This window comes from Puntigrus tetrazona, chromosome 6 (assembly GCF_018831695.1).
Source record: "Puntigrus tetrazona isolate hp1 chromosome 6, ASM1883169v1, whole genome shotgun sequence".
NCBI classification, from domain to species: Eukaryota; Metazoa; Chordata; class Actinopteri; order Cypriniformes; family Cyprinidae; genus Puntigrus; species Puntigrus tetrazona.
This window is the reverse complement of record NC_056704.1, coordinates 4,360,280-4,387,275: the sequence shown is the minus strand read 5'-3', so window position 1 is coordinate 4,387,275 and position 26,996 is coordinate 4,360,280. Positions and strand designations below refer to the sequence as shown.

The following is a 26,996-nucleotide window of genomic DNA, read 5'->3' as shown; positions in this document are numbered from 1 at the left end:
CCAGAAACAGCTGCACATTATGAAACACCTATTAACATTCTTTTGTTAAGTAAGCGAGTATCTGAGAGAGAGAGAGAGAGAGATAGAGAGACAGTCACATGGATAGACAGACACACACTAAAGTATTATTCTGCTGAATATTTTCCCCCGTGTTAGTTTAGTCACAGGTTGCAAATATATTGCTGTACGGCAATGAAAGCCGGGATTATTGAGGATCAGGTGAGTTAACAAGTTAATGAGCGGATTAATTCAGAAAACATTCTTGGCGATGGCAATCATGTGAGAATTCGATCTTTGAATGACTTTGAGACTTTTCCATGACCTCTTTTCTAAGAAGTCCGATTTCCAGTTAACAAGTGAAAAAGCTAATAAATATACTGTAAAAATATACTGTTCAATTTATGCAGAACTATGGTTGCCAGAAATTCATTGTAAATAAATATTGTGACAATATTTTCATTATCATGTATTTTGCAACCCATATGCATATATTTAAGTTACATTATGTACACATACCAATCTACTTCAACTCACTCGAAGATAAGAAAAAACACTATCAGGTATACATGATGCTAAAATAACACAAAAACATTAACTAAATAATTGGTAATGTAGCACAACAAAGTACATAACTGATAACAAAATGAGGATAAAATAATTATTTATTCAAAATATAATCATATGTGATGTGTCATGGTTCTATGTTCTTTCTCCGTTATTCTGAGTGAATTATTTGGTAATTCATAATTAATTTACAATAACAAGTAAAAAAAAACACATGTTTGACAGTATTTTATAGTAAAATTATATATTGTAATGTTAAACCACGTTTAACTGTATGTGTTAAAGTAATCCAATCAGCAGTTTTTCTTATTTACATTTACATTTTTATTACATTTTATTTCATGTTACAGTGAGGCTGAGATCAAGATGCCATAGACCACCCGATCTCATAAAAGTGCGTATATGCCAAGTAAAAACAAAAACTTGTGATACTGATAGGCCAAAATGGATTTTGGTGTGTTTATGCTACATGATGCGTAGGATTAGGGTTGTGGGGTCAAACGTGTTTGTCAAATATATGCCAAAGTCCATTTTTGCGTATCAATACAACGAGTTTTCACGCATTGTACTATTTACATGCATTTTCATGTGACTGGGCTCACTTAGCAACAAGATTAAAACACCCGAAGAGTTTTGCATGGGCACGCATTCTCTTTCTTCAGAAAATGTAAATAGCCCATCTAGTTCTATTGTTTTTACAATTAACTAATGTGCCCCCCTCCCCCTCTGCCGAAATACAGTGAACAGTTATAGACTAGGTTAGACTTAGTTATCAGTCCGGGTTTAAGTTAAACCAGTTTCACACTGGACACATACACAGTATTTAAATGTTGTATGAGCAGCATGAACTTTTATTTCTATAGTGAAATTTCTATACTGCGCAACTGCTAATCTTTTTATGTGATCATGCATGCAGTAATGTCCAGAAAAAAAGGTTTTGAATTCGTTTTCCTACTTATTCGTACTTTACTGAGCAGTAGTTTGACTGATACTGTGCAGGCATGGAGTGCAAAAAGGTGGGAAATACAGAGAACGGTCAAAGCTATGCAAATATGCATACAGTATAATAAACGAGGACTAAAGAGAATATACATCAACAGGAAAATAAAGCCAAAATCATGACATTTTGATCAATCCTAACCAGAATGCATATTTGCCTACTGTTAAAAAGGAGTAACTCGAAACAGTTTTTTTTATCCTCAGCATTTTTCGAAGCTTAGATTGTCCTTTTGTTATAGATAATTATATCACTGTTCATTAAATTTCATTAGTTGTTATTTTAGGCTAAACAGATGTATCTCACCTCTCTCACGCAGCAAAAGAAAACCAAATGCTTCTTTGGCACCATGAAAGCCACAATACAGTGTTAGGAACGACAAATTGTTGTCAGAGAGTGTCTGTGAGAGGAAAGAATAGAGAAAGAAAGGAGATAAACGTTGCAGTAATTAGGTGTCAGATTTGGCTGGATCATCTGTGTCTTTTCAACCTGGGATTCCGACATAGCGCTTCTTATGACCTGGTGCGATATCAAAAACAGTTACTTTCAACAGTTTATTTCAACAAAAAGAGTTTTGCTCAAACTCTTCTGCTCTCACGCAACCTGATTTCTTTGAGGCTTTCTTTTAGATGTGAGTCCACCGTTGAGTCCAAACTGCTGCTAGAGAGTTCCCTGAATCGGTTCTGAAGTGATATTGAAGGTCTGGTCAAATACTGTGCATTTGCGTAATTAATTCAGTAAGAGATAAGGAATGCTGACAGATGGATAAAATATTCTGTTGAATGTGAAAGGGACAGACAAATGTTTGTATAACAGACATTGGATCCAGATATCTTTCTGGCAGAGATGTGGATAAGCAAAAAGAACAGACATAGTTATAAACATATCTTTAAATTCGTTGATTAGGTTTATTTAGACTCTGATTGCTATCAAATTCACTTTGCTTTTGAGAACAAGCGCATTGTCTGTGCTATTCAGTTAAAAGTGCACCAGAAAATAGAAAAACTATTTGAAGCATGACTGGAAAAAAAACTGTTTTGAATAATATTCTCTTAACAGCATCTGCTATATGCTTTGCGTTTGGCTTAGACCATTATAAAAAAGTGTCTTGCAGTGTGTCGCCCTATGCGTTTGTCCTGGTTTCGTCATCAGGCTGTATAAATCTACAAGACTCACATACCACTGAGATTTATCAACATCTCTGAGCTCAAACATCACTATAAATATGGCCATTACAGCGGTGATATGTCACTAGTTTGGCGTATAGGTTTCAATACTTGGCCAGCAATTCCTCATAAACAGATTTCTCATTAATCAAAAGTACACATGCATAGGCTTTCTGCCCATTTTCAGGTTACAAATCACCAGATTTAACTTTTCACAAGTTGAATGTGCTCTTATATTTGTTTGAGAGTAATAATTCAGTCCGGCTCCCACTTCATCACCAAATGGCTTTATGATCCATGTGGCAGAAATCGCATTCAGTTGAGGAGCCTCTGCTATAAATCCATTAGTTTAACTGTACAGACATCTATTTCTAAGGTTCTTGCACTCGAATCCCAGATCGCTAAAAAAAAAGACTGTCCCTCCAAATATGACCAAAGACATTCTAAATCACCTTGGCGACAAAGCGTTTACTTTGAAGCGCAGAATTATTGCGCTCGTTCACTTTCGGGTCGCAAGATTCCAATACACATTCATACATTTAAAATAAATTAGAAAATTAATTTAGGAGAAAAAGAAACCACGATCCCACCCTTTTCTAAAATATTCCTTCCGATCCAATAAGGAACGCTGCGCTAAGAAAAACACATCTTCCCATTGGTGGGAAGGTACGAGGTTTCAAGGCGCCCCGCGGAGAAGCGCTGGGGACGGTGAATGAAGGGCTGCTTGAAACCGTTTTATCATTACTGTGGAGCAATGTGGAGTCAGCGTATCAACTTTACAGAGATAGAGCTGCAGATTCAACAGGAGTGGCGGAGAAAGTTTCTTACATTGTGTTGTAAGGGAGAGGAGGGCCGAGCTCAAAAGGAGGCAGATGTTTGGGGATTCTGATGATGAAATATGTGGAGTAGTCTCGAAAAAAGGGGTCATGAATACCTGAACTCAAAAAACTCTGAGCTGGAGGATAGTTTGTGATTTGCTTTGTAGCCTACGAGTGGTCAGACACGTCTGGAGCTCCGGATCGGATTGGAGGAATATCCCATTGTAGCACAAGTTCCGCGGAAATTCTTGTAAGTTTTCATTTGTTTGTGTTCGGTTTTTACGCAACGGTGGATGAAGTTTAGTGTTTTATGCGGATGGATTTAAACTCACGACTTGGTTTTAGTCTGTGAAATGTTCCTTTGTTTAAAAGTTCCCCGAAACCCGTTTTTGCATTTTTTTTAACGTTACAACACCTACTAAACGTTTCATGTTTTGTATTATTTTCTTGTATGTAGTACGATAGTGACTTTATCCAGTTATTTACTAGTACTCCATTATTGCATACTTGTAGTTATAAATTTCCGACTAGCCATTAAACTTATTTAGCCATTTACTTTTTGCATTTCTTTTGTCTGGTAACCAATTGAATTTTATCATTGAATTCTATGGAGTTGTCTCAATTTAAATACTAGCTTACTGGTTTTGCTCACTAGTCCCAATCGCTTTATACTCGTCGTATGTAATTATTAATCACTGTGGCTACTTTTATAATTACAGTTAAAATGGTCTGTTCAGTTAGTACTAAGAAAACTGGAAGAGGTGCTAGTAACTGTTTAAGCATAAAAGAAATAAAAAAAATAAGTGTTACTTAATGAAGAGGTACTAGTAAAACTAGAATAGGTACTTGTCTGAAGTGAACAGCTGATATGTATTAGAAGTTGATGCATTTCCAGTAACAAAAGAACTTGCCAATGCTTGTGGAGTGACTAATTGAATAGATAGTTTAGAAAAGAAACGGCGACTTTGTTCATACGTTTCCTGTAACAAAAGAACTTGGCATTGCTTGGTAAGTGATTAATTTAATAGTTTAGAGAGGAATTAGCCATTTTTTCCCTGAAATTCTTAAAGGTACTAGTCATTATTGGATTACTTGTAGTTTTAAGAAATGAACGTTAATTCGCATTTCTATGTTTTCCAGGCAATCAAGGATGGCGGTACGTGAAGTCATTCCATGGCTCGTATTCATCACAACACTTCAGCTTGGACTGTCTTCCGCCCAGTATCACGGGGAAAAGGGTATCTCCGTCCCAGAGCACGGGTTCTGCCAACCCATATCGATCCCCCTGTGCACAGACATCCAGTATAACCAAACTATCATGCCAAACCTCCTGGGACACACCAACCAGGACGACGCAGGCCTGGAGGTGCACCAGTTCTACCCCCTGGTCAAAGTGCAGTGTTCTCAAGATTTGAAGTTTTTCCTCTGTTCCATGTATGCGCCGGTCTGCACAGTTCTAGAACAGGCGATTCCTCCCTGCCGCTCTCTGTGTGAGCGCGCCAGACAAGGGTGCGAGGCCCTCATGAACAAGTTCGGCTTCCAGTGGCCCGAACGACTCCGCTGTGAGAACTTCCCAGTGCACGGAGCCGGAGAGATCTGTGTGGGACAGAACAAATCAGACCCAGACATCCCGACGACAGACCCCGCGCCTTACATACCGGACCCCTTCACTCCACGCGTACACGTGCCACGCCAAAGTCAGGCTTTCACTTGCCCTCTTCAACTCACAGTCCCTTCCTACCTCAATTACCAGTTTTTAGGGGCGAAAAACTGCGGCGCCCCTTGTGAGCACAAACAGCCGCACGGCCTGATGTATTTTAAGGAGGAAGAGGTCCGATTCGGTCGGCTCTGGGTGGGGATCTGGTCTATCTTGTGCTGCGTGAGTACCCTGTTCACGGTCCTCACTTACCTTGTGGATATGCGCCGGTTCCGTTACCCGGGACGCCCCATCATCTTCCTCTCCGGGTGTTACTTTATGGTGGCGGTGGCTTACGCGGCTGGGTTTTTGCTGGAGGATAAGGTGGTCTGCATCGACAAGTTCAGGGATGACGCTTATAGGACTGTGGCTCAAGGGACTAAAAAAGAAGGCTGCACCATTCTCTTCATGATCCTGTATTTCTTCGGCATGGCCAGCTCAATCTGGTGGGTGATCCTGTCTCTCACGTGGTTCCTTTCTGCTGGAATGAAATGGGGCCATGAAGCCATCGAAGCCAACTCTCAGTATTTCCACCTGGCAGCGTGGGCCGTCCCTGCCGTGAAGACCATCACCATCCTCGCCTTGGGACAAGTGGATGGCGACCTTCTGACCGGCGTATGCTACGTGGGCATCTACAATGTGGACGCCCTGCGCGGATTCGTCCTCGCCCCCTTGTTTGTTTACCTCTTCATCGGAACGTCTTTTCTTCTGGCTGGATTTGTCTCGTTGTTCCGCATCCGTACCATTATGAAGCATGATGGCACCAAAACAGAAAAGCTGGAGAAGCTGATGGTGCGTATCGGCGTTTTCAGCGTCCTCTACACTGTTCCGGCTACTATCGTCATTGCGTGTTACTTCTACGAACAAGCGTTCCGTGAGCAGTGGGAAAAAACCTGGCACATGCAGACGTGCAAGCGTTTCGCCGTGCCTTGCCCGGCCAATAACTTTGCGCCAATGACTCCGGATTTCACTGTGTTTATGATCAAGTACCTCATGACTATGATCGTAGGAATCACGTCAGGATTCTGGATCTGGTCTGGAAAAACTCTACAGTCGTGGCGCAAGTTTTACAAACGGCTGGGCAACAACCAGGGCGAGACGACAGTGTGAACTAAACTTTGGGAGAAATACAGGTCAATATTGAAAGGAAACGTGAACTGCGGTCAGGTCACACTTATTACGTTAAACCATGCTGATGGTAGAAGACACTGCTGTGTGAGCCCAGCATGATGCTTTTCTCATTTATAAAGTGCCCAGACTTTGCCAACACTTTTGAAAGCACAACTCCAAAGAACATGCATTTCTCCAATGGACTAAATCTCAAAATGTTTTTTAAGCCTTGGAAACCCTACTAATGATTTTAATGGAAAAGATGGCAGAATCTTTTACAGTTTAATGATGACTTTGGGTATCAGACTACGCCACATTTTATTTACCCCGTGGTGGCCAAAAATGTCTGCAATTTAGTCTTGTGCCTTGCAGTACCGATCAATTCCTGTCGTTGAATGAATGTCTCTCTTGTTTTTTTTACCACATTTTTGGTCCTTTTCTCATAGATTACATATTTTAGTATTTGGTTGCACATGGCCATTTATTTAGATTTTAGAACTAGTTCAATTTAATGTTCTTTGGTCACGAGTTGCTTATTCATCCATGTTGCCATATCAAGCCAGGTCTCATGAAGTAATTTAATATTCTGCCATTTTAAAGGCCTTAGCGAAAGTGACTGACAGGATTAAAAATGTTTAGCCGAGAAGTATGTACAGGAGAAAATGTTACCCTATTTCGTTATTTGTAAATATCACATTTCTGTCAAAAGATGTATGATGTATTTAAGCAGATGAATTTTGTTTAAGGCCTTTTTCGATTTCACTTAATAAAGTGATTAGATTTTTAAAAGCTGCTTTTGGCTGGATTTCGTTTGCACAAATGGTAACCCGTGTCGATGCCCAGATGACACTTTGATATTTCCCCCAAAACAGTTGTTAGCAAGTAGTTGAAACTGATAGCCGCATAATTTACTACAACAACAGACCTCAAGTGAGCAGCCCTCCATGTGTCTCGAGTCCATTAATGGTTTCAGTCTGTAGCTTGAATCTAAGAGGGGAGAAGAAAGGACAACGACAGAACAAGAGTCAGGGGGTACTATAATGGGGAAAGAGTAAACATTTCTTCTAAGACTAAAAGTGCCTACAAAAACAGGATATAATCACGAATGGTGTGAAGTTTGCCACCCTGCCTCTGAGACAACAGGAAGCTCTGAGATGCACCAAAGCACAAGATCTCTTCCTTTCCTCTCCAAATGAAACTGGATCCCGCTTCATTCTTTAGGGTGAGGGAAACGCCCCATCCCACGTCCCCTGCTCCTGTTTTTTTTTTTTTCCCAGAGAGTTGGGGGATGTTTCTCTCTAAGGGCATTTGGAAGGTGATGGGGGTGGGCGGGTTACAGTATCTTCGAGAAAAGATACTGTACTAATGATTTTGAGAGGGAAGGATCCAGAATTCTTGCATTCGGTATCTGGAATAACACGTTTCATCCGTGTCCAAATGGCACAGGATTATGATTACATGGCAGTGATCCATAATGCTACAAACCGTCTCTGTAAAACGTGTTTTTAATCTGCGTTTTGAATAATATCGTTCATAAACAAAATTAAAGAAATATTCATAAAGTAACTCAGTGGTTTTTCCAGTGTAATATGATTATTTGTGTGGGTACGCGCACCCCAGTGTCTGATTGGGTGTGTTGGCACTCGCTGCCTCTGGGGATGTGAAGTGTGTAAAATTCACAGCGTGTGCAGCCAAGAAACGTCCATCACTTGGATTGACAGTTGGGTTTATGGAATTTTTTACAACAGTGTAAACTGCCACTGTCTGATTTGCTTCCAGCCAGTAAACGCTCACAAACACACACATGTATGTTCGTAGCATTAGAGCAGTGCTTTTACTGAGGTAAGATATGGGGCATTCTTAGGAAAAATGATTTAATATATATATATATATATATATATATATATATATATATATATATATATATATATAAATACATTTCATATAATAAAAAAGTGCTGTTGAAATTGCTAGTAAATATTAATCAATTTTTAAAAATCATTAGATAGCTGCAATTTGGGTACTGCAAGCTAATTTTCAGAGCTTGTTTTTATAGTTCAGGCAGGGACGTAGGAGAGAATTAATTCAGAAAGATAAGGAGCTAAACCATGACAGACTTTAAAAACAAGAATCGTACATCTGAATACGACAGGAGACTGAGAGCCAGTGTTATTGCTCTATAACCAAAGTGACGTGGGTTGTTTTTTGGTGAATGTGAGAACATGAGCAGCTGAATTTTGGATTAGTTGCAAGTGATTAAAGTCTTTGTTGGGTAGACCATAAAACAAGGACTTACAATAATCCAGACACAACGTAATAAACACACGAACAACAAAGTACATGTAAAACTAGAAATACAAGATCTGAAATAGTATTTTCTCGTGCAACTTGAAAAAATAATATAATAACGTACATTAAAAAAGGACCATATCGTTCAAAAAGAGGTACATTTCTCGTAACGTCTTTATCAGTATTTCATAATGTGTACACATTGCCTTGTCAAGCTCAATAGTTCAGCCCTTTTGCGTGAATATTGTTCTTGGCACTGTAAATGTGTTTGACTTTTTTGCTAGATAAGACTGTTTTCGCTGTCATTTTTTGCACTGATCTTAAATTCCTGTAATATTCAACACCGAAACATTTAGAAGTGCTGACGTCAAACATATTTTGAGAGATGAATGTCACAGATTATTAAAATTATATTGTGTGATTTCATACAAGGCACACCGGAGTTCAACTATCATTATTTTATTTAGATATCTCTTAAAATGATCAGTTTGTAACTTAAAGGTTATGAGGCTAAAATAATGCAGCACTTTAGAGTTGGACATAAAGCTAATGATAAATATTGACACTTTAAAAGACTATAATCATAAATTAGGACCCAGAATAACAGTATTGTCCATTAAAGTAGGCATGAAATGAAAATTAATTTTAAAAATGCAATTTACAGAGCTTACAGAAAATGTTTCATCCATGCACGTGTTTAAAGTGAAAAATGCTTAACATAAAATTCAAGTTGTTTAGCTTTCTATAATTCATTTTACTTGTATGTAAATCCCAATACAGGAAAATTTTTTTACTGTTTTTTCTCTTAGTAGTATTTGTTGACCAGATTATTACTTACTGTATGTCTACGGCTGGTTGGCCATGATATCTTGGCCTTAAAAGTGAAAAACATTATTTATTGAAAGTTTAACGCTAACAGTGAAGCCACAAATGCCTCCGTCTCCTGAGAATCGCCAGTGTATTAGTGCAAAAGTCAATCCGAGGGCAAACTCGGATGTATTTGCACAGTTTTTCTCTGAACAGAGGTGTGCAATTCGACACATGAAGCACGTCTGAATTTATATTATACAAGAGGCTAAAGCAAGCTCTGTTTACATACCACACCAGTTAACAAAAGAGCCCACAGGTCCTCTGAATATGGCCACACCTTGACAATTTATGGTCACCCACAGCCAAGCCTATTGGGTTAACAGCTACATCTGTGATGAGCATTTGAGTACATTTTTGTGGAAATCTGTTACCTATTGTGTGTCCCAGGTGCCTTCCACCTCCTGAAAGAAACATGTTTTCCCAGGTAACTGCATACCCTTTATAGGAACAGTCTTTCAATCCCTTGAGATACAATTACCTGAATTTGTATCGATACTCAGGCCACAAACAAAGCTATAACCTATGTTTTTCAAGGTGTTAACATTGTTTACCCGTGTAAAGAGCTGTCTCAGCAGATCACCTTGATGGTTTAGGTATCTTATGTCTATTCTGTGCTCTCTCCTTGACAGAAATATGAAAAGGAAGTTGACGGTGGGGCTGCCCAGGGAAACATTCCTTCTTGATACATAATATTTCCCTCAGTTCAGTTCAGTTTCCCACAGTACAGATCAGTAAGTATTTGTGCCAGAAATACTGCTACACTTTGTTCTGCTCTTTTTCTCTCTGTTTATCGGGTCTTTTATCTGTAAAGGGCTCATAAGTTTATCGTTCTATTCTCTCTACTAAAGTCCAATTATGTTGTTGTTCAATGTTTTTGGTTTTTTTTTTTGCACCAGATAATCCTTAACTTTTTCTGCTTTGCGTATAATAAGCAACCCAGTGCTGCCCTCTGTAGGTCAGGTGCAGTACTGCTCCATAGTAATATTAGTGCGCATGCGCCAAACACGTTGAGTAGTTCGTTAACCGTTCGAATTATTTTGAATTTATATTCGAGTTTTTGTCCCCGACAACAAAACGCAGATTTGCGATTTTTAATTAGCTTCACACAAAACAAGCCCTCTTTACACGCGCTGTGTACAGTGACATTTAAAACGATCGAACTGTCGACGGTGAGACATTTCGCGCCAATTTTTCTTTACAGTTCGCGTCAGGTTTTACAATTACCTCAGCTATTTTTTGTATAAAAGGGTTTACTCCATTTTAAAAACTATTGCATGCAGCCTACCGCAAACTCTTTATCATTTGTAAGTGAATCAAACATCTTCTGAATCAATAAATGATCACAGCAGAGGCTTTTGTTGAAGTAAGATATTTCTTAGCACTATGTTCGGCAGACGCTCACACAATTTGCTCCAATTAGTTTTACGGCGTTAGGAACATTATTATGCAACCATACCTTCTAGACCAAGTTTCTGAACCCCAATTGCATGTGATGTGCATAAATATAGGCCTACTCATCTCTCTGACTTCCAGAGATAAAGAACGAGCTGTTTTTGCAGATTAGCTGTATGGTCTTTATGAACTAGGGAGGAGCTTTAAAAGTTACATAGTACAACTCTTCAGGAAATGTTCCTTGTTATACGATCCTTTTAAAATGCGCATATGCAACACAGACATATACATCCTTCTAATGCAAGCTAAACTTAATGAAAATATGAGCTCATAGGTGATCTGCACCCTTCCCCCCTGAATAAACACACGCCAGCCCTCCTCGTTTTTTTGCGGGGCCTCATCTGGTAATGTTTAGGGTTTCGGAGGTGCTGTATCCCAGGCACAGAAATCGGATCATCCCGTTGGGGTTCGGCTATAGCGGAGGCCCCCACAGCAACACTTTGTGCCTAACAACCAGCACACACATTATTCATGCGAATTCTATGCATTGTTTTAACACTAATAGGATACAATGCATCGGTGTTTGCACACTTTTTGTCAAAAAGTCTTAGTCTAAGCTAACAACGATTACCTTAGTAAAATTTTTAAAACTCGCTTAATCTCAAAGGGGAAACCACCTTGTTTTATAACGCTCCCTAAGGCATTTGTATGGCTCATGTAGCACCACATGAACATTATTTATAAGTGTTCCCTTACTTTACAAGAGCCTCATTCCATCCCTTTCGCTTTTGTATATTATCTCTCATTTTCTTTCTCATCACTTTATCCACCCCTTGCTGTTTTTTCAACACCATGTTTCACTCCCAGACCCCTCTGTTTCAACACACACACACACACACACACACACACACACACACACACACAATACACTCTCTTTTTCTCCTGCTTTAATATCAGACACGTAAAGTAAACAATGTTTCTCTACAGCATAGTAAGGGTCTTTCTCCCACCACACCAACATGCAGCCAAGCACGACTCTCAAACTTTGAATCCTTCTGTGTAACACGGAAAACACACCGGACAACAGGAAATATTGTTACTTTTGCAAAAAAAAAAACTAATCACATTAAATCATTGGTTTTTAAATTTTTCTTGCCATGACCAGCTGGGAAAAAAAGCTTATTTTTGCTCCGTAAGATCACATATGTTTTTAAAATTGCATTACATATATTATAAATTACATATATTTTGTTTAGATTATTTTAGTATAGAACAAAAAATACATTTTATATTGTTTGCACTACCAAAAAGAACACATTAAACAGACAAAATATAAACAACAATTTGCATTTTTCCTAAGTAGAAGTGTTAATACATTTTGTTGTATTTTTTTATATACTATTTATTTGATTTTAAATGCTTTATTATTAATTTATATATACTTTTGTACAGACATCCTTAAATTGGTTTTGGTCTGGTTTTAAAATGACAAAAGCGGGGAAAGACAATTTTTGACATATTGCATTTTATATTTTATTTGCTTTGCCATATGCTGCAATTTATTATTTTACAATTACTTTTTTTTTTTATAAAGTGAAAAATAAATCAATGATTTCTATGGATTTTTTTGTTATACGTCTTTCTCAATCAGTTAAGACTTGCTGCAAAGGTGTTGCTGCCATCTAGTGTTTCTAAAATGAAAACATTTCCTATTTGAAAACACACAAGTAACCACAAACCGTTTTATGACACATTTTATTTAAAAAACAAGACAAAAGCAAAGTCATAATTCTTCTATATCCACAAAACCATCTGGACCAAATTCCCCTCCCCTCTCGCGGAAAAATTAAAAAATATGAAAGTGTAAAAAAAGGAACAAGAGTACAGTGACACTGTTGCTATATTCATTGTGTATGTGAATGACGCCCCTGAGTACTAATCAAACAACATAGTTACCCATTATTTTCAGGTTTGAAATCCATTATTGTGGCTAAAAGGGAGCCAGATATCCAAGACCGGGTAGAAAAAGAAGGTGACACGGATTCAGACAGGGGTACAAATTCTAATACATTAGACAAAACCATGCAAAAACACAATACGATGACCTCCCTCTTGCGATTCATAGTGTGTCTATATACTGTACAACTGTACACAGTTGTTGCAGACACATGCAAGAAGAACGAATAAACATTTTAAACTTTTCTAATATCAGACAACAACTGCATATAAATAAGCATCCCACAATGTAAAATACTCAAAGGGTTTCTATCACATCATGGCAGGTGTGTTCACTACAATAAAATGAGCCGAAAACAATTAAATGTGTAAAAAGGGTCTAATGAAAGCTGAGGATTGACAGAACATATAACCATGGCCAACTACACGAACGGCGCTTTAGTTAGCAATAACAATGCAAGAACACTAAAGCCGGCATCCAAAATTCGTCTTGATTGAATTTAACAGCATAATCTAACGGGGTTTTTTTTAGCAGCAAAGTACAGATAAACAGACCGTCCTCATTCAGCTCAGGGCACAACACAACATGTCATATGTGTCATTGCAGAACGTGACCAGAGTCCTTTATATTTATAAAAAAGCGGGATGAGTTAGCGAAGAAACAGACGTGGGATATGGCTAGAAAAACATTTTCCGTTGTTCCACCCGACTACTTCAAACACAGCAGCCCTGACAGATTATCTATTTGATCCAGATGGTTTTTCTGCTTCCCTTTGAGGTGACGGCAAAAGGAAACAGATGAAATACATGTCATACATACAAAATTAAGATAAAAATAAAGAGCGAAAAAATAAAGGTCTAGTCATTCCGACAGCCACCGGTCTGTTCCTGATACACCTCGATCACATCCTCGTCTTCCATTCCCAGCTGAAACAGAGATGAAAGAGAAAGACACACTGGGTTTGAGTCAAGTCTTCGTGCTCTTGTGCACCTGAAGTAGCTTAAAGCAGCTGATAAATACTGCTCTAAAACGTTATCTTGTAGCAAGCTTAAGGGGGAAAAAAAATCCTCTGCAGTGAACAAGTGCCATCAGAATAAGAGTTCGTAGTTTAAACGGCTGATAAAAACGTCATGCAGATGTTAACTAATGGACTGGAGTTTTGGAGTTTCTGACGGCACCCATTCACTGCAGTGAGCAAGCGATCCTAATCAATGAAGAAACAAAATCATCTACATCTAGAATGGATCATTTAATAAAAACATAGTTAAAAAGAACAGAACTGTTCTGAAACAGACATTTTTGTAGCAAGTTTGCAATAATAAATTACCATTTTAAATGATTACAAGTTTTTTTTTTTATATTCAGCTGCTGTTTTTATATATACACATCAAATACTTTTGTACATGGTGGATGATAGCTTTTTTGACATGAAATGATAGCTCATTTGGCTAGCTTCTACCTTTATGCCAAAATACCACAAGGTGTGACTAGATGTAATGCCTCTGACATAAAAAGAACTCATAAATAAATAAATAAAAACAGTAGGCAATTACAGTACTTTATTATGTATTTAATTATGTACTGTACCTCTTTGGGGGTCTGGTTGTCTGCAATTCTCTGTCCCTCGAAAAGAAACCTTAGAGAGTTCATGGGTACACCCTGTATAAAATAAAAAAAAGTCAAAGCCTGAAATTACAAAATTAATATACACAGTTTCTAGTATCTAAATGCATGTTAATTCTACTGCAGTGCTTACTGCTCAGGGTTCCTGCAGTACATTTGACATTTCATTTCTAAAAATCCAATTACTTTTTTTATTTTATTACATTTATTTTCACAATAGCAGCACAATATGCTAATAATGTTGGCTATACTATACGTACTATATGTGCATTACCAGGCATTATTATCATAATCTTGTCCTCAACCATAAAGTATTCATCTATGTTGCATTATATCATATTCAGTATATAATACAGTCTTTTATACAGTGAGATTTTTTTCAACATGTACTTACACAATGAGAAAAACCTAAAACCAGCATATATTCACTTCTGACACATTGGTTTAACCTCTTAACACTCGGGAAAAATGTTTTAGAAAAAACTAAAGTTGGTGTTTTTTAATGTCTTTACATTGTTTAGAGTATTTAAAATAATCAGCAAAAGTAAAAGTTATCTATTATGCATACGTTCTGCCATGTCCTCGTTTGAGGACATCAGGAGTCAATTTTTTTTAAAATAATGAAAAGACATAAATGAATTTGCATAGGCAAAGCACTGAATAAACATGCTTTTAGTCCTGGTGTCCACATATGAGGACATGTACGAAACTTGTCTTGTAACTTCCTGTTTTGTAACATATTTTGATTTGAAACCCCATAACATTTTCCTTAAAGGTTGATTTATGACACACAATCAAACAATTTGACAGATTTAAATAATTACAAAATATTATAATATTTCTATAAGAGTGTCACAAAATGAATTTCGGACATTTTTGAAGACCCAGGAGAGAGAGTGGTCATGGTGAAACAGCCAATCAATTGGTATCTCTTAAAAGGCCTGAATGTGCTCTTTACAGGACACCCAGACTTAAAACTGGGACGTGTATAGTCTCCTAGACATTTGCTAAAATGTAATGTCCTCATAGCAGGGTCTTGTCTCAAACAACAAAAATACGGTCTGTTTTAAATGACTGCATGCTCTCAAATGTTATGGCTGGTTTGAGTGACGTGGAGGCATCAGCTCATTCATTTAGTGAAGTTCAAAAGAGACTCACTCATGGAAAAGAAACAGAATTATGTAATGAAAAATCGTGTGATACTATCACTAAACCTTTGAGCATATGAATATTTTTTTAATTCATTTTTTACATCATCAGGGAGTAGTCTGAAAACTAAATTCCATACTACATAGGCATCATGAATAAAAACTTTTTTTTAAAATAATTTGATCATTTATTTAGCATGGGGACATTAAAATGATTATCACTATAGACCAGCTGCTGAAAATATATGAAAATAGAATATTACTTGTTTTACAAATCAATCAAATGTTTGACAAGTATTGTAGATTTTTGTTTTGTTTTTTAAATACCCGATCAAGAAAAACTGGAACAAATGTGTGCTGGTGATGACTTACCTGTCTCTGACTGTAGGATTCCTTCAGCTTCTTTAAATGTGTCGTCATCTTCACTTTAAAGTGAATTTCACTGTTGTCCTGCAAAAGAGAAATGACTAAATTGCACGTTTTGTCAGAATGACCAAACTGTGTGATTGTGAACCAGAAAACCTTTCCATTTACCTGACCGATCACTTTCAGTTTAATGTAATCTCCATCTTTCTTCTCGCCTCCATCACTTGAGGGCTTGGTCTCCTGGTAAAACAAAAGAGAGCCTTTAAGATTCTGTATGCCATGTTTTGTTTTTTCCCCATTCAAGGCCATAACTGTAATTCTTACTCTACAAGACGATTCAGTAAAACATTTCTTGGATGTATTACATTACAAAACAGATACGTTCAGCCTGATGCAGTTTGTTTGCTCGGTGTTTTATTGATATATCCAGTCTATATTAAAAGAAACTAATGAGCTGTGTTTGTGTGCTTTGACTGTAAACATACAACCTGTCCTACTACAGTATCGCGGACTTATAAGGCGACCACAAGACCAAACATAAACCAACATGACCAAAATGTAAAACTTGACCTAGTTGTATCATCTAAAATGAACGCAGAAATAGTGGCTCAAATGTGCAGCATGGTCCATCAGCCGAAGCCAATATGAACTTTGCTTTCATGCGCCCAGAGCTGCTAACTAGCACCTAGGCTAAGTGAAAGGTTTAAGGAAGAAATTGACATAATTTTCAAGTTTATAAACTCAGCAAACGGGACTGGTGTGCGAAACTCCGGAACCAGCGACATTATACGGTTTAAAACAGTAAAGCATGACTTTCCCATCCACACAGTCAGTTTGCCATGAAAACACAGACAGGCTAAAAGATGGGCCCTCTTATTTTCATTTTCTACAAGTCCGTCTCTCTCCTTTCCCCTCACAAACAAGTTCGATTCTATAAAACAGGGTTAAACTCACCGTGTCTGACATGATATTCCGCAATGTACAGCCCTTCTTGAGATCACGATCGCTTGATTTAAATAACGAACTGTAATGTGCAGTAATGTGAGGTTTTGCTACCAGCAGACTCACAACACAGCGCCGTTGGCGTCATTGGAAAAGGGGCGGGATTTCCTGTGACGCTGGGTCGTTGACCCAACGGTGTTGTTTTTCCTCACCACGTTCTTTCTGATTGGTTCCATTCGCCTTCGGTGAGGATATTGTTGGATAGCTCGGTGAAACGTGGGCAGGCATGTACGTTATACCTGTTTAGAATATTTTAACAAAGAATTTCAAAAGATTCACTAAGGATTAAAATAGTACCCAAATAGTGTTCGAAAACAACCACTTTAAATTTAATTGTGGATATTCAAAAAACATTATAAACAAACAGAGGAGGAAATCCGTACATTGACAGTTATGATTTGGTTATTTTAAGTGAAAAACCTATACATGCGGTCTTTTATAGTACAACGAAGACAACGTGAGATTCCTGCAGTTCAGGCGACACTGCACATGCGCGCAATTCATAGGCAGTACTGCGCATGCGTGTACTGTCCCCATGTGGACCTCGTGGAAAAGCGACTCCTTGTAGCGGAAGGCTCTCAATGCGAGCTGCGCGGCGGTGAACTTAATTTAGAGCAATACAAACAATCAAAATGCTAGTGTTATTTGAAACTGCCGCTGGCTATGCCATTTTCAAGGTAAGCAGATTTGTTATGTTGTTAAAATTGATTTAATTTGCAGACGTGCTCTTTGACTTTTGGATTACTGTTAGCTAGCCAGCATAGTTAGCAGTGCTATCAGACCAAATATTTTCAGAAAGTCGCGTGTCGAAGCTTTTGCGTATTTTCGTAAATATACGTGCTGAGGTTTTTTGCGTGTATATACTTAACGAAATTTTGCGAGGTCGGTGAGTTTGGGGCCGGCGTGTGTCATGTGGCCTGCGCCGCTGCACAGCCACGTTGTGTCTCTGAGAGCTCTTCACCGTCTGTTCTTCGCCTTAGGACCATTTTTAAACGAATCAGTTGTAGATAACGTCATTTAGTTGTCGCACAGAATCTTTTAGAGCCGAGCAATGCTGTTTTAAGCAGCTATAAAAGCTCTTTAAAGCGGCAAGTCTCTACTGGGGCAAGGGTCCACATGGTCGCTCGTGTTGAGCACCGTATGCTTTGAGTTTTTTTTTTTCAGTAATGACAGATAGGTGGATTTTGACCGTACACTTTTTGTTTTGTGCAGGTCCTGGATGAAAAGAAACTCCAGCAGGTGGACACCCTGTGGAAGGAGTTTGAAACTCCAGAAAAAGCCAACAAAGTGTGAGTGTTGCACTTTTTCCTGAATGTAATTGTGTTTTGGGTAAGAAGTGTCCGTAATAATAAAGCAATTTTGTTTATGGTAGAAATACACATCTTCACACGTTGATGGGAAACCTGGAAAATGCTTTTTTGCCTTTCAAAATAATTTGTTCAGAATGGAAAAATATAAATGTGTGTATGTGTGTGAAATGTATAGTTTTAAAACCCTTACTTTATCAATCTCTGAAAATGTATTTTATTATTACATATTATCAGTAACACCCTGTTTTTTTTGTTCTCAGTGTAAAACTGAAACACTTTGAGAAGTTTCAGGACACAACAGAAGCTCTAGCAGGTAACTACAAGCACCTTTAATGCTTTTTATTCATGTGTGCAAAGCTGTTTCGCTGTCCTTCAGCTGTGTGTCTGGGATGTATTTGTATATCTGACTTAAGCATGAGGTCAACGTCACTACCACTGAGACCACAGATTTCACTTAATTCAACTGTTTCTAAATATGATTAAAACGTAAGACAACATTCATGCATTGGTTATCTTACTAATTCTTTTCTTTCGCCTACCGATATCAGCGGCCACGGCAATGGTGGAGGGGAAATTGGGGAAAAGTCTGAAAAAGGTTCTCAAGAAAGTTGTGGCCAAAGAGGCTCACGAACAGCTGGCCATTACCGATGCAAAACTAGGAGGAGTCATTAAGGTAAACTGCAGGTTTTCTGCGTTTTAAAAGAAATAAGTGCAGGCCAGTTCTACAAGCTGTGATGATAATGACCTTTGCGTCATGTTGCTGAAAATTCATGAGGCTTTTTTGTCACTACCTCATCTGAGCTTGTTTACATATCATTTGGTTGTCGTAGAGTTATGGTTAAACATCTGGGGGGTGTTCCAGAAAGCAAGGTTAATTTACTATCTGCTAAACCCTGAACTCTCGGTTGATCAGCCTAAACCTTGCTGATAGTATGCTGGTTCCAGTCACACGAAAGACATTCTCACCAGAGCAACAAAATGATGAGTCTCTATGGAAACAGCTCGCCATGCTGTTTCTTCTTTCTGTTCAAAGGTCATTTACAAACTTGGTGCAACTTGTGGTTGTGCATTTTATTTTTTTCTTTATTCTTTGATTAAGAATGAAATTGCATCAGACAATATATTTATTATTATAATTGAAAATGCAGATCCATAATGTGAGATAAAATATAAATTACCTTGTCATAAGTGTTGTCTTCTGTATAACTTATAAATGTATTATAACCATAAAAAAATCATTAAAAAATATATATAATTTTTATTTTTTAAATTGATTTTGATTTTTTTTTTAGACATAACTTATGACAAATGCATGTATGATTGAAGGAAACACAACCTACGCCAGAGCAGGTTGCTATAGCTAGTTGCATGCCCTGAAAGCTACCTCTGTTTTTATGAACTAAAAGTTGGTAATCTGCTTCCTGTTAAACACATGAGTATGCTGCTTTCTGGAACACCCCCCAGGCCTGGTAATTTTAAGGCTATAACTACATCTTTGCCGTTTGTGCACAGCAAGTCTCTTTTAGCTGAGACTCTTTTTGCCCCCTGCAGGAGAAGCTGAGCCTGAGCTGTGTTCACAGCCCTGCTGTGGCTGAGCTCATGAGAGGCATCAGAAACCAGATAGAGGGGCTAATCACAGGTCTTCCTGCCCGAGAGATCAGTGCCATGTCTCTCGGTTTGGCCCACAGGTTAGTTTACAGCTAAAAATCAACAATGAATCAACTTCTGTTCACGTCAATGATTATTTCTTGCTGACCGATTTCTCTGAGGATACCAATCAGCATTCGTCACTACCACTGAGACTCACTGAGCAGATATTCACATTATTTTCGACATTATTGGTTTTACGCACCGATTGACTGGTTTTCCTTTCATATTTCCTCTCAGTCTTTCACGGTACAAGCTGAAGTTCAGTCCAGACAAGGTGGACACCATGATCGTTCAAGCCATTTGTAAGACATGTATTTATTTGTACGTGCTTGAACCCACGTGTTAATGGGAAGTGCTTAAAGCAGCTGTTCACCCTCTTGCTCTCGCACCCACCTGCAGCTCTACTGGATGATCTGGATAAGGAGCTCAATAACTACATCATGCGCTGCAGGGAATGGTATGGCTGGCACTTCCCAGAGCTCGGCAAGATCGTCACAGATAACCTGGTGTACTGCAAGAGTGTACGCAAGATTGGTTAGTACATGCTTGTAAGAATTTTGTTGAGGATGTTTGGATCAAATTTGTTTGGTGCTTTTCCATTTTGTTGAAAAGTCTAGATGTCTTGGAAGGTCTAAAAGACGCAATTAAATGGAAAACAAACGATGTTAGATCAACAATAACAGGTTTCGTCAACCTCAGATCATCTAAGATGGAGATGAGTTTGTTCCTTAATTAAAATTCAAGTTTAGCACTACATCACTTGCTCACCATTGGAACCTCTGCAGTGAATGGGTGCCGTTATGATTATTCAAACAGCTAATAAAAACTTAATCTATAAGCATTCCAGATAACTCCAGTCTATTGTAAATTGACAAAGTAAGTTTTCAGCCAATATTTACTTTTGGTTGAACCGTTAATGCTTTTAATTGTTTTAGGAATAGTATAAAATAATGTAAACATTTTAAATTGAAGAAGTCTTGTTTAAAATGTGTAGGTGACCGCACAAACGTGGCATCGCTAGATTTGTCTGACATTCTACCAGAAGAGATTGAGGCAGAGGTTAAACTAGCTGCAGAGATCTCGATGGGAACAGAGGTGTCCGAGGAGGACATTGCCAACATCATGCACCTGTGTGACCAGGTCTGTTGAACGTAAAAAAAAAAAAAAAACTTAAAATATTTCAGCTTTTGGTTTTACATGATCCATTCCATTGCAATTGTTAAAGAAAATGCATCTTCTTTACTGTATTTATGTATTTTCTCTGTAATATCTAGGTGATCGAAATATCAGAGTATCGCGCACAGTTGTATGATTATCTGAAGAATCGTATGATGGCAATTGCACCCAACCTGACAGTCATGGTGGGAGAATTGGTGGGAGCCCGTCTCATTTCACACGCAGGTGAGCATGCTTTGAGGAAAAAAAGAGGGAGAACAGATCAGACATGTTAACTAAGTGATTTAAAACCTGGGAAAAAAAACTCTTGTTTCTCATCAGGATCTCTGCTGAACTTGGCCAAGCACCCTGCATCCACCGTTCAGATTCTCGGGGCAGAGAAAGCTCTGTTCCACGCTCTGAAGACCCGTCGGGATACACCCAAATACGGTCTCATTTATCACGCCTCTCTGGTGGGGCAAACCACAGCCAAGAATAAGGGTAAAATCTCCAGGATGCTGGCTGCCAAAACGGCCCTTGCCGTCCGGTACGATGCCCTGGGAGAAGATACCAATGCGGAGATGGGAGTAGAAAACCGAGCCAAGCTGGAAGCACGACTACGTTTCCTGGAGGAGAAAGGGGTTAGTTGATTAGCGTATATAATGTATTTTTGATGGATTTGCAAGCAGTGATGAAAATGGCTTCATGTCACACTCCTGAAAATCCAGTGTGGGTCATTAAGTCACTATCTCTTCTGAGCTTATTTGTCTGCTTTATATAGTGTTGTTGTATACAGCACTTCTATTATAAGGCATACTAAAGCAAAGCAGCACTATATACAGTCAGAAGGATAAAACCTTGACAAATCATTTTCTTTTTTTGTTTTAGATGAGACGTATTAGTGGTTCAGGCAAAGCTCTGGCAAGGACTGATAAATATCAACACAAGAGGTGAGTGTTTGTTCATCCACATTTAGATCATACTGCAACCGTTTTGGAGCAGTAAAATGAGTTTATTCAGGGAGTATGCATTAATTTACCCAAAAGTCAAACTAAAGACATTTAAAAGGCTACGTAAGATTTAATTTCTTTTGTTCTTTTGAACTTTCTATTCATTAAATCTTGAAACAAGTTAAAAACAATTGTATTGTAGTAATATTTTAGAATGTTGCTGTTCTTTGTATAAATAAATAAAAAAAAACTTTTTTTCCCCCAAAAACAATGAAAACATTTCATAAAACATAAAATATGCCAAGGATTATGTAAGCTTATTACGGTTAAAATGAGATTGTACTAAAAAATGAAGTAATTTTAAGTGTCATCCAAACGTTATTTAAATGCAGAAATTCTGTATTTGAATGAAACCCACAGAGTTCACTTTTGCCTGCTACAGTGGGTTTTTGTAGAATTGCTTGCTTTAAAAAAAAAAAAAAAAAAAAAAATAAAAAATATATATATATATATATATATATATATATATATATATATATATATATATATATATATATAAAGATTCTATTTACTGATACAGGAAAGCTTTAGTGATATTTCAATAACATTTAATTACTAATTTGTGCCATACTTGAATTGTATTTTTTTAATTGAGTTGTAAATTGTAATTTTACTTCCTGCCAGTGACGTAAAGGTATACGACCCATCTGGTGACTCGACGCTCCCCACCGTCTCAAAGAAGAGGAAGATTGAAGAAGTAGAAGAGGGTGAGGGGGAAGAGAAGCCGGTGGAGGCTAAAGCTAAGAAAGTAAAGAGGGAAGCCCCCACAGAAGGTAACTGTGCAGCATAACACAGACATAACACTAAATGGTGTTAAATGCAGATGAACATTAACTAAATACTACAAACAGGACAAACAGAGACGCCAAAGAAGAAGAAAAAGGAAAAGAAGGCAGAGGAATCCAAGCCAGAAGAGGAGACGGCCGTCAGCCCAGCAGAGGAGGTGAGAGGAGTGGAAAGATTAATTCATCTCTGCTTGATGGTGCATTTAATTCCGAGTCATTTATGTGCTGATGTGGAGTATTGTTTTTAGTTCAGCTTATCCAGCGCCCAGTTTTTACATCTAAGCTCTTAACATGTGTGTTGACTACATCTTACTGTTTCTATATGTTACTATTTGTTTTATAGACGACAAAAAAGAAAAAGAAGGAAAAGAAACGAGCAGCTGAGGAGGAGCCGAAGGAAGAGGAAGAAGAGCAAGTCACTCCGGCAGAAGAGGTGAGGACCATGATGCCAAATGTGCTTTTTAGATTGTTTGTTTTATTTTATAAAACTTAAAACCTTTTTTTTTTCTTCTCACAGACCACAGAAAAGAAGAAGAAAAAGAAGAAAAAGCCTAAAAAGGAGGATGACTAGATGATTTGGACACTTTTTCCATGAACTCTGCTGTATATAAAATGACTTTTATAGTTTTTGGACATCATATGATGGTCACATCCCCTTTTTGTGTTTCCTGCCCAGCTCACAGTGAACAGTTTCAGTGGACTGTTATTCATTAAAAAAAAAAATATATTTTTAATTTTAGGACGTTTTCTCTCAATAATGCTTGATTGCAAGAGAAGATTCCTTAAGACTTCTATAATTTGATGCTCCTCATGTGTTGAGTTTACTGGATCATACAGTTTAGTTAGTCTTTTATAAGTGAATGTTTTTAGTTTAAAATGAGGATGGGATTACATTATAAAAGGAAAAATCAGTGAGGAGTATGTTTTGTGGCTTAAAACTGAGTCATTTGTGTCTCAGGATTATTAAATACTGTATGTTTCTAGCATGTTGGCTTTCGGGGGTTTTTTTGTCCTTCATGGTTGAGGCATTATACAAAGAGTACAATTGATTTGTAGTTTAGAAAGTTTGGTCATTTAACTTCAGCCGTGGCGCTGCTTGCCCAAATCTGCAACACTTGATCTTTTTTTAATTAAAAGCTTTAAGATTCAAATCCAAAGCACTTTGTTTCCAGATGATCTCAATCCCAAAGAGGAAATAAGATGCTGCTTACAAATGTATCGGAGATGAGGCTCCAGGCCGTGAGGAAATTTAGCCAAATCTTAGGATGGAGTACTTTCTGTGTGTGTGTTTGTTTTACATTCCTCTCTGGTTCCTCCTCTATCTTTGTTCCAGTAAGATCAGGCCAAGTCAAGAAACTTGGCCAAAATACAGCATAAATTTAGCCAGCCATCAGCGTGTACTAGGTCTAATGAGCAGGAGATAGAGCAGCTATTTTGATTATCTCTCTAACATGAGAGGAAGTGACAGAATCTGGATATCGCTGGGCCTCTGAGCCAAGACCCAGTAAATCACAGCTCTTAAAGGAGAAAGCAGCTCGTTTTTAATACTTGTAGGCAAAAAGGCATAGAACTTGGTTATTAATTTTCACTCAAGCATGAAATGCCAAAATATTACAACACATTCAGTTTTTTTGCCAGCAAATGCAATGGCTGAGATTATATTGGAAAAGATTCGACGTTAATTTAAACTGAATAATTTTGCTTCTGGTGGTCTCAGAAGATATATATTGGTTTAGCAAAGCACATTATTGGGCTTTAGCAATCTACCAAGGGTACTTTTGTAAACTGAAAAAGTAAAACTAAACCAAACTGTTACTATTATCTCACGTGTCACAAGCAATCAAACTAACATTAGCCATTCCAAGTTTATGCTTTGAACAAAAACAGATATGCAGAGCAATGTGATAACAGAAAAAAAGAGGAGAACGCACATCCTTTGCCTAAACAACAGGTGAAACTTGCATCTTGTGATCAGTCTACCATAAGTCACACCCTTATCATTTTTCATTTACGATTTATACGGAAAAGTGAGCAGGACATTATAGTGACAATAACCATGATTATAGTTCAATAAGAAGAAAAGACATCTAACAACCAAATTAGGCTGCATTTATTTTCATACAAATCAACACACATAATTAGAAACACAACTTGTACAGATTTATTTAGTAAAAAGCCCTGAGTGCTTCATCTATACCTATATATATATATATTTTTTTATAATTTTCATTTCCATACTGATCTATTAATTCAGCTGAAACTAAATAATATAAAGAAAAATATATATAAAAAAAGTATTTATAAAACTAATAAAAACAACTAAATTGGAAAATGACATAAAAATAAAACAAAAAAATCGACATCGGTGATTCCCAGTCTTTTTGACTCTATTGGCTCTCATTATAGAATAGAAAAGAATTGAGTCAGATTGAAAATACAGATTTGTACTTTAAGATATGGAGTATGTTCTTGATGTTTTATTATAAATGGGAAACTGATTACATGGTTTAAAAAAAAAAAAAACGAATTAGAGTATGTTTATGCAACTTGTATAGGTGCTACTATTGTGTCAGGCTGACACTTGGAGCCCTTATTTTGTAAGTGTTGACATGTTTATCCCACAGATCCCAGAATTTCCTCAATTAGTTACTGTGTCCAGCATTATCACTGAAAGCAGATCCATTCATCTTCAGCTTAACGATGCTTGGTGAGAGCACTCCTTAAATGGTGCGAGTGAGTTTCAGTGGCAGAGGTTCTAACTCAGCAAACGTCTGCCCTGATCCTCTGGCCACGTAACCCTTGCCTTAGTAGCGCAGTTCTCTCTGGTCCATTTTGGCTATTAACATGAGAAAAAGGTTTTATCAGGAACGTGGACAGATTTATTGACTTAGCCTTGACCATTTCTTACGGATGGGAGCCCATGTTTTGCAAAGCTCTGGAGCTCTGGATGTAACAGAGGACGGTCGTGTTGCTCACCACGCAAACATTAGGGTGGTTCATGTGTTGGAAACGCTGTCTTTCTAAAAAGGGCATTTATTTAGTAAAATATGCAAAGTATAATGCAAGTAAAATCTAAATCTAGATCTCAAGTGCTGAGAAATAAGCTCCTGATAAATCCCGCTTTCATTTATATACATGCGATTGTTAAGAAAGGCTTTGGATTTGTAAAAATGTTTGAATAGATGACCTTTGACGTTTAGCAATATTACTCTACGCGTAATTGTGTTTATTTTATAACAAAATAAATTCAACATGACTAATAAAAGTGGTGATGTCCCTCTGGAATTTTTTTTTCTGCTATCTTCTACAGCAAAGAAGTCTCTCAAAACACATTTTCATCAAAGAATCATATTTTATTCTTGTACTAAACCGTGATGTTTTTCTCACGTGGAGCTAGTTGAATGCATGTTTAATGCTAATATGGCAGTAGCCTAGTAAAAGGTTTTGTGTTTCAAGGGAAATTATTTTTGTATTAGTTTTATGATTTGGGATTTGAGCAGTTAAATAAATGAGAAAGAAACTGTTTTTTTTTGTGTGGCTCTGCTAAGCTGCTCGTGATTGAGAGGACATGGGGGTTCTCCACTCATGTGTGGTTGCCAAGTGTTCCCTATAACAATCCTCCCTTCCCACTAATCAAGACATTCATTTTATTACTATCAAGTGCAAAACATGCATATTAAACCCAAACACTCAAGATACAGACAGTCAGCAGAGATAAAGTGACCTGTTCATTTAGTTATGCTCTAAAAGAACCTGGAGGAATATTTTAGATTAAAAGTTCTAAATTCTAATTTCTACAACTATAACTAGAAAGCTTGTGTGTGGGTCAAAATCCAAAATATACCATGACCTAAATTATTTATTAATTTAGTTTTACAACATGTATATTCTTGTACCTATATTAAAATTATCTTTTTATTAAGCATTTTTAATAATAATAATAATACTAGCAAACAAATTGTGAAAAAAACATTTTACTTCATTAAAGAGTTTTTAAAATGCAAATGAACACGGTGTGTTTGTGTGTGAAGACTTTATTTTCAAAAACAGATAACAATTTTAAAAAGTTATGTTTTTTTCATTGTGCA

General features: G+C 37.4%; 3 protein-coding genes and 1 non-coding gene across 4 annotated transcripts; 3 read left to right on the top strand and 1 right to left on the bottom strand.

Annotated features, from left to right (window-relative positions):
- Positions 1-3,453: 3,453 nt before the first annotated feature.
- On the top strand, positions 3,454-7,140 carry fzd7b (frizzled class receptor 7b). The gene is made up of 2 exons (XM_043242674.1): positions 3,454-3,795; positions 4,686-7,140. The coding sequence occupies exon 2, from the start codon at positions 4,696-4,698 to the stop codon at positions 6,349-6,351; it is 1,656 nt and encodes a 551-aa protein (XP_043098609.1). The 5' UTR covers positions 3,454-3,795; positions 4,686-4,695; the 3' UTR covers positions 6,352-7,140.
- Positions 7,141-12,643: 5,503 nt separating this feature from the next.
- sumo1 (small ubiquitin like modifier 1) lies at positions 12,644-17,107 on the bottom strand. The gene is made up of 5 exons (XM_043241887.1): positions 16,951-17,107; positions 16,165-16,236; positions 16,003-16,080; positions 14,447-14,518; positions 12,644-13,785 (listed from the first exon to the last, which is right to left on the bottom strand). Exons 1-5 carry the CDS (start codon positions 16,960-16,962, stop codon positions 13,717-13,719), a joined length of 303 nt encoding a protein of 100 aa, XP_043097822.1. The 5' UTR covers positions 16,963-17,107; the 3' UTR covers positions 12,644-13,716.
- Positions 17,108-17,519: 412 nt separating this feature from the next.
- Positions 17,520-23,894, top strand: nop58 (NOP58 ribonucleoprotein homolog (yeast)). The gene is made up of 15 exons (XM_043241886.1): positions 17,520-17,675; positions 18,211-18,287; positions 18,569-18,621; positions 18,857-18,981; positions 19,860-19,996; positions 20,196-20,260; positions 20,358-20,492; positions 20,953-21,098; positions 21,233-21,359; positions 21,456-21,754; positions 22,002-22,063; positions 22,748-22,896; positions 22,975-23,066; positions 23,252-23,341; positions 23,426-23,894. The coding sequence occupies exons 1-15, from the start codon at positions 17,631-17,633 to the stop codon at positions 23,477-23,479; spliced, it is 1,656 nt and encodes a 551-aa protein (XP_043097821.1). The 5' UTR covers positions 17,520-17,630; the 3' UTR covers positions 23,480-23,894.
- LOC122347627 lies at positions 19,032-19,115 on the top strand. The gene has a single exon (XR_006251246.1). It is a non-coding gene; the product is annotated as a small nucleolar RNA SNORD11B (small nucleolar RNA).
- Positions 23,895-26,996: the final 3,102 nt, after the last annotated feature.